The sequence below is a fragment of the Microtus ochrogaster genome, chromosome 5 (genome assembly GCF_000317375.1).
Source record: "Microtus ochrogaster isolate Prairie Vole_2 chromosome 5, MicOch1.0, whole genome shotgun sequence".
NCBI classification, from domain to species: domain Eukaryota; kingdom Metazoa; phylum Chordata; class Mammalia; order Rodentia; family Cricetidae; genus Microtus; species Microtus ochrogaster.
The window spans coordinates 49,195,175-49,203,226 of NC_022012.1; the positions used below are offsets into that span (position 1 = coordinate 49,195,175).

General features: G+C 51.6%; 1 protein-coding gene across 2 annotated transcripts in view; it reads right to left on the reverse strand.

The window, feature by feature from the left end:
• Positions 1-8,052, reverse strand: part of Chrnb4 (cholinergic receptor nicotinic beta 4 subunit) — a 19,935-nt gene that overhangs the window by 482 nt on the left and 11,401 nt on the right. For both annotated transcript variants that reach the window (XM_026778943.1, XM_005347387.3), the window contains exons 3-6: positions 7,201-7,245; positions 6,987-7,096; positions 5,210-6,200; positions 22-664 (exon numbers count right to left, since the gene is read on the reverse strand). In XM_026778943.1, coding sequence (XP_026634744.1) covers positions 524-664; positions 5,210-6,200; positions 6,987-7,096; positions 7,201-7,245 — 1,287 coding nt within the window. In that variant the 3' untranslated portion in view covers positions 22-523. The remainder of the gene's footprint in view (positions 1-21; positions 665-5,209; positions 6,201-6,986; positions 7,097-7,200; positions 7,246-8,052) is intronic.

The window sequence follows — 8,052 nt, forward strand, 5'->3', positions numbered from 1 at the left end:
AGCAGATATAGAGATTCTGACCTGGGGATTTGGGCAGGAACCACAGCAGATATAGAGATTCTGACCTGGGGATTTGGGCAGGAACCACAGCAGATGTAGAGATTCTGACCTGGGGATCTAGAAGTGTGAGGAGATGGAGGGAGAGGCAGGAATCTACTGGGCAGCTGGGGGTGGAGGGAGATGGATGGGAAGCAGGCTGGCGTATGATGACATGGTACATGGCACATCAGGTGCTGCTCGGATGACTGACTCCAGGGCCAGACACAGGGAAGGAAGGAGGCCAGGCTGAACGTCCACAGCCTTATCTGCTCCTTCGGGGACTTACTCAAAGGCATCAGAGGGGGCAGTGCAGCTAGCCATCCTGTCCTTCTCACGGCCGTGCCTTGTTTCATGGGGTTGACTGCCAGTGGTCACGTCTTTACTTGGGGTCTCATTAGCTGGGACCCAGAGGAAGCATCAACTGCCCACTTGGCTTCTCACATCATCTTACTGTAACCCAGGGGCCCTTGGCAGGCTGGGGAGCCTAGGTGCCCTTGGAAGGTGCGTGGGTCTGAAAGAGGGGAGGAAGGAAGAGCCCCACGGTGCCCAGGATGCACACGAACACAAACACCCACAGGAACAGGCGGTCGACGACCATTGCTACAAATTTCCAGTCCTCGATGACCTGCAGACAGACGGGGGAGGGGGACTGGTTACAGGTGCCAAGCACAGAGCACGTCCTCCCTCTGAATCACACCTTCACCTGCTGGCTAGGCCCCCACAGGTGATACGGGGCTTGGAATCATACGCAGGTGTGCAGCCTCTGAATCCAAGGCTGGCCTCCATCGGGCAAGTGTGGTGCTTTTCCTGGTGTTCTCCAACCCCACCCTACCTGACCAGGGTTGGGGGAGGGAGTAGCAGAACCATGGAACTTGGGCTGGATGGTTGTTTCTCAGTCTCCTTAGATCCCCTTTGAACGCTGCAACCCTGATGCTGCTCAAGACCTCACAGAAAGGGTGCAATATCTGCACACAGCTCAGGCATCCTAATTAGATTTTGGACAACTTGATCCAAGCTAGAGTCTTCGGGAAGAGGGAATCTCAACTGAAAAAAAAAATGCCTCTATCATATTTGTCTGCAGGCAAGTCTGTAGGGCATTTTCTTGGTTAATTATTGATGTGGGAGGGTCCAGCCCACTGTGGGTGTGGCCACTCCTGGGCAGGTGGTCCTGGGTCACAGAAGAAAGCAGACTGATTTAGTCAGGAGGAGCAAGCAAGTGGAGAGTGCTTCTTTTCTCTACGGCTCTGCTTCAGTTCTCACCTGGAGTTCCAACCTTGGTTTTCCTCAGTGAACTATGACTCAGAATGTGTAAGCCAGATTTTCTATACCAAGTTGGTTTTGGTCATGGAGGTTATCACAGCAATATAAACCTAAGACATCAAGAAATCCTCCCCTGTATTTACAATGCCTATAGGCCATGTGAATGCCTAACGTAATGTAAATTCTATGTAAGGAGTCAGTGTCCTGTATTTGGGGGACTTGACAAGGAGGGGAACACACATGTTGGTGCAGACACATTTTCTACCCATTATTTTTACCACCGTCAGAGGAATCCATGGATGCAGAAACAGAGACCCAAAGACATCACACATGGTGAATTTAAAGCCAAATCTGGTTATGGGTAAAGGAGGTTGTGGCTTAAGGATCATGAGGTTCCTCTTCTTGTTTTTACCCCAAAGCATCTATCTTGGCTGGCTCTGGAGAGAGGGAGATGAGGGCCCACCTGCCTGACAAGAGCTTGCAGAACATCTGGAAACCCCGCAGTTTAATGAGTTCCACTCATTTCCAGCAGCACCTGCTGTTTCCTGTGATCAAGGCTCCGACCCCTCTGGCCTCATCATCTGACTCTCTGGCATCCCCACCCTCTCGCCCTGCACACACTTCGTCTCCTCAGACCCAGCCGTGGGGTGAGACCCCCAGAGAGTGGTCATGTGACCAGCATCCTGCCCTCCCTCCTCCACTCCAGGCTGAGAGTGTTCAGGTAAGACTCAGGAGTTAGAAACCCACAGCAATGGACAAGCTGACGTCAGTGACCCAATTTGCCAGGGCTCATCAACGTTGTGTGTTACACTCCGGGATAATCCTAAGTCAGATCAAACTCCACTCCCTCAAACACGGATTGTTCCTGTTCCTAAGGTCGGGAAGGCAAGCGGGCCGCTGCGCACTGTGATATTAGGGTTGGAGGAATTCGCGTCAAGCACGCTCCCATCTTTTCCTGTTTTTGTGCTACTTACAGTGACCAGTTAGTCGTCATGGAGAGCAGAAGTGCTGGAGATAAGAAACCATTCCTGGGATGGCTAAGCAGTGGGCCTGCCATGCGAGGAAAAACAGATCTCTAACTACACATGAGGAAATCGCTTAGTCAGCAAGCTCTTCACATGCTCAGTGCAGAGCAAGACCCTCAGAGGGGGCCCAGCTTTCAGGATGGCAGCTATGTGACCAGACAAGTCAGAGGGTTATTCTCTGCCTCGGTTTCCCATTAGTGAAATAAGGACTCTAGTAAAAGCTACTTCCCAGGATTCCTGGGGGAGTTGGGATTGTCTGCCCACTCCTACCAGAGCACTTGATGTGATTGGCGCCACAGGCACACAAGTGGTTATAATCCCACCGAGCTCTGTCTGGCTCCTTCCCTCTCAGGGCTCCGTATTAACTGAGGAGGCCTGCCAGTGCCAGCGGGTGGTGAGGTCCTCAGGGGAAAGAGCTCGGGGTGGGGGCTGCTCGCTCAGTCAGGAGTGCAAGAGACCAGTGCCTCTCAACCAGGATGTGCTCAGGACTCCACAGGAGTTTGAGAGGTGGCTCCTAAAGCTTCCTCCAGAAATCCTGTCTCAGTCGAAGACGTAATTCTAGCTACTGGGAAGACGGGAGCAGGAAGATCAAATCCAAGGTCAGTCCGGGGGATGTGGCTTTGGCTTAGGGATGGCTGTTTGTCTGGTATGCACAAAGTCCTGGATTTGATCACCAGCACCAGAATCAAAGCTAGGTGGGGGTGCAAGCCTAAAATCCCAGCACTGGGGATGCACAGGCAGGGGAGTAGAATTAACTTCACAGTTATCCTCAGCTACAGAGTGAGTCTGAGACCAGGCTGGGGTCCGTCAAAGACTGTCTCAGAAACAAACAAACAAAACCAACCAACCAACCAAACAAACAAAAAGCTCATTAGCACTTGGTGTGCTTTTGACTGAAGTGGTAGAGGACACAGAAACAGGTGAGAATTCAGGACTCAGTGTGAACCTTGATGCACACAAGAAGGAATGCGATGCACAGCACAGCTCGGAGTGAATATGTGTTGACAATGAGGCTGGCTCTAAGGGTAAAGAGTTAGTAATGTTTTTTTCAAAGGTCACCTTCATCTATGTAGTGAGTTCAAGTCCAGCCTAGACTAGACAGAGATGGGGGAGGGAATGGAAGAAAGACTAGCATTATTAATTACATTTGTGCTTCTGACTGCAATGGGCCCAGGAGGCCTCAGAGATCTGGTTAAAATTCCGAGTTGGAGGCCCGCTAGGAATTTTGGGTTCTAACACATTCTAGGTGAGGCTGCTGCAGGACTCAGAGCTCCTCTCTGAGCAGAAGGCCGGTGACCCACAGGCCCGCTATCCCTTTTCTTAGCCATTCTCTTCTTTGCTCGCAGTGTGACTCTGGGCTGGGCAGCTGTGCGCTACAGTTGGTGCTGACTAACTGAACGCCAGAGTTCTCTCCTGAGAGTCTAATTGGTGGGAAGGGATTGCAGAAGGGCAAGATGGAAAAAATCCTCTCCTGTTCCTGCAGCTGCGGGTGGGGAGACACAATGTTGCAACATAAAATGCTGTTTAATGAAACTGAGAGGATTTGCCTTGAAATGGGAACATTCTCGGGTTTATGATGCTTGCTTTTTTAAGTAGAGAAATGCATAGAAGGTCTAACCATGATGGTTTCCGTGTAGCTTTTTATTATAAAATCTCCCTTCTACATTATTCTAGTTAATTTTCATTGACACCTTCCTTGATCCAGCCTTGAATCACCTGAGAAGGTAGTCTCAGCTGAGGGATTGGCCTGACGGGAGTGGATTGTGGGCATGTTCATGGAGACTGTCTTGATTGTTAACTGATAGAGGAGGGCCCAGCCCACTGTGGGCAGCACCATTCCCTGGGCAGGTGGCCTGGGATGTATAAGGAAGGTAGCTAAGCATGAATCTGTGAGTGAGCCAGCAAACAGCCTTCCTCCAAGGTTTTCTCTTATTCTTTTTAGTGAGCCAGGGGTAATTCTGCTGGAATAGCAAGCAGGCCTGGCTTCAGGCTCCTGCCCTGAGTTCCTATGGCTTGTAAATATAAGCCAAATAAATTCCTTTCTCTCTGAAGTTGCTGCTGATTGTAGTGTTTGTCACAGCAACAGAATGAAACTAAAACACACACGCCCTTGGCTCAGAGAAGTCGTTTGAGAAGCACAGACACCAGAACTCAAGGGGTCCTGCGAAGGAGAACTTAACCTCAGTTTAGAAAATCTGTAATTCTTGTTGCCCTACATCATAATGCATTAGCCTGGTAGCAGTAACACTTTAACTGATGTCTCTATGCTCCTGAAAGGGAGCTGGGCTTCTCACAGGGCTTCTTTGCAAGTCTGAAAAGGTGGGAGCAGCTGCCCCATGCCACCCAACCCAAGCTGTGCTCTCTTAGGATGGCTGAAGCGCCTTCACATCCACCGAGAACCCTCATCTCCAGGGCAGGCAGCTCTTCTCTGCTCCGCCTCAGGGCTCTCTCTCCCACAGAGGGTGCTTGCTCTGGCAACTGGGCATGACTGGAAGATAGGGAAGATCACATTCCAGGACTCCAGTCAGCTGGAGGGGGATGGGAGCTGGGGGATAAAGACTCCCACCTCCATCCAGATGATCCTGAGGCCAGTTGTCTGGGCCCTTGGGGGTCTCTATGCTGCACCCACAGCAGCAGGCTCACTGATACCCTACAGCAGGGCCCCTCTTTCCCTTTGGTTTGCTTTCTCTACGCCGTCAGTGTTCTTCCTAGGGTTACATCACAAGTAAGCTCTCTGTACTTAAACCCCATCTCAGACTTGGCTTTGAGAGAACCCAGGCGCAACACAGAAAGATCGGTGTTTCTTCCTCACCTATGAAGCTATAATAAAGCGTTTCCCTTTGGAGTGGCTTACTCGGGTGGTGGGGGAAGGGCTGGTGACTTACACTCTGATCTTGGTCGTCACTCTTCAGATGCTGGGCGATGAAGTTGACGCCCTCTAAAGCTTCCTGTAGGTCCTGCCGGAACCTCCCCGAGGACCTCAGGCGGGCGTCCCTGGGGTTGCCTGCTGTGTGGGAGCCGACTGCAGACTTGGGAGCGGCAAGGACGGGGTTCACAAAGTACATGGAGTGCCCATAGACGTTAGATGGGCTGGTGGGGCCTAAGGCAGACGTAGTGGCAGCATCAGCTGCAGTCAGGTGCAACTGGCTGGGATGAGGGATCCCGGCTGGATTAATTTTGAGACCTGGGCGCTTCATGAAGAGGAAGGTAGGCAGCTTGTGCAGGAAGCACTCCTTGACCCAGGAGGCCATGGTGTGAGTGCTGGGAGAGCGGTGGTGCACGTTGAGGACACAGACAGTGGTGACGATGGAAAAGGTAACCAGCACCATGGTAAACAAGAGGTACTTGCCAATGAGCGGTACGTCAAGGGAGGTGGGAGGCACGATCTTGGAGATGAGCAGCAAGAAGAACGTGAGGGCTAGCAGCACGGAGATGCAGAGCGTCATCTTTTCCCCGCAATCGGAGGGCAGGTAGAAGACCAGGATGGCCAGCGAGGTGATGAGCACACAGGGGATGATGAGGTTGATGGTGTAGAAGAGCGGCTTGCGCTTGATGATGAAGTCATAGGTCACATCCACATAGCTGGGGTCCTGTGGGTTCACTGTCCTTCGTCCCGGGAGGGCCACGATGTCCCACTCGCCACTGGGGGTAAAGTCATCCATGACAGCCGTAGGCGATTTAAGGACCATGTCGATCTCTGTGTGGTCGTAGGTCCAGGAGCGGAACTTGAGAGTGCAGTTCTGCTGGTCAAAAGGAAAGTGCTTCACCTCAATCTTGCAGGCGCTCTTGTAGATGGCAGGGGGCAGCCACTGGATGCTGCCATTGGACCGCACGATGACGTTGGCGTAGAAGGACACCTCGTAGGTCCCATCGGCACTGGGGTGGGGCAGGGCACAGAGGAGAACATCACCAATCTATAGAAGAAGACTGGCTTGTTCTCAAAAGCCCCAAAGAGTCCTTGGGGGGTTATCTGCCGTCCTCACTGAAACAGGTCTGCTTTTCTCAGCGACTCCCTACCATGAGGTACCAAAGGCCTCATGAGAGTCCAAGGAAGCAATGCTTCTATTGTGTTCCTCATTTTATAGCTCGGAAAGCAAGGCTTGGGGAAGCTGGAGGACGTTATCGAGACTTAGACTAGTAAGCAGCAGAGATGAGCTATGAACCTTCATCTTGTTCGAGGCTTGGCTGTCTATTCTTTCTCCCTTACACTTGCTGCCTTTGGCCCATGCTGATCTCAAACTCCTGGGTTCCTCATCCTCCTGCCTCAGCCTCTCAAATAACAGCTACCACACTAGCGTACCCATGGTATTGAGATCTGACAAGTCAATGTTGCAGCCCCCCAACTCTGACAAAGCCACCCAGTCACAAAAAGAAAAAACAGCTAGGCAGGAATGGTAAGGGACTGGCCCAAGGGTCTGAAGGCTGGCTCGCTCCCTGCTGTCCTGAGCAGGACAAGGCCTGTCTCCTCTCTGGGCTTCCTTACCCACCCTCCCACTCAGAGGTCTCTGTCTCCACCGACTCTAGTCCTCTAGCTCCATGGCCTAGAAGTCTGAGTTCAGTGTAGACGAGGAAGGACGGAGTTAACTCAGGTATAGATGGCCCTGGAAGCTGGCTTGCTGCTCTGGCCTGACCCCCACTAACTTTAACTACCCCACCACTCACTTGTTATACAACACGATGTCAGGCAACCAGACACGCTTTGCGGGGATCCTCAGAATGTTCACCCCCTCATAATAGGAGCTGTTCCAGGCCAGGCGGTAGTCAGTCCATTCCTGAGAACACAGACAAGGCCACGTCACCTGTAGGTCTGTTCTGTCACCAAAGAGCAGCTCCAGAGGAAACATCACCTAGACTGGGGACCCTCCAAGGCACTTACCTGTTTCAGCCAGATGTTGGTGGTCATGATTTGTTCTCGCTCATTCTGGGGAGGGAAATGAGGGGATCAATTCATGTGGAAAGAGAGACCCCCACAAATAGACAATTTTGCTCAGACAAAAAGGTTCTGAGGTCCTGGCCTGTGTGACCAGCTGTCACCGAAATATCTCTTAGGTAATGTATTGGTGACTTTTTGCATTGCTGCAACCACATGCTGACAAGAAGCCTAGGGGGAGGAGTTGATTTTTACAGTTTCGTGGTGAGGGTGGCGTGGTGGCTGGGGCTCTTGGACTTCATGTGGAGCTTGTGCCTGGCCATACTGTAGGGGCAGGTGGAAAGAAGGGATCCCCACAAGCCTGCTCAGGACAACCTATCTCCTCACCTCTTCAAGGCTTCATGACCTCTCAGCATTTTTAGTTCATGCTCTCTACTTTCAAATGAACTTGCTGGGGCCTTCAGTGGGAGGAGTCTTGCTCCCAAGTATGTTTTTTAGATCTTCCTGGCTTGAATTTTCATTATAAAGCCCATTAAACACAGTAAGCAATAACCCTGCCATGATAGGAAAGCTATACTACCTCCATATTTCCTCTGCCAAGCAACGTAGCCCATAACTTTTTAACGTAGCTAAATTCAAATTGTTAGGACATGGGCAAAACAGGCCAGATTCCCCCCCCCCCCCAGAATATAGCACAAATAGCCTGCAGTCTAGCTCCCAACTGAGTCTGAGTGTTCCCTTCTGACATGAACCTAGTTTTTCCTGTCAGTCCTCTCCTCTCTCTCTCTCTCTCTTTCCTTCCTTCCCTCCCTTCTTCCCCCTACCCTCCCTCCCTCCCTCCCTCCCTCCCTCTCTCTC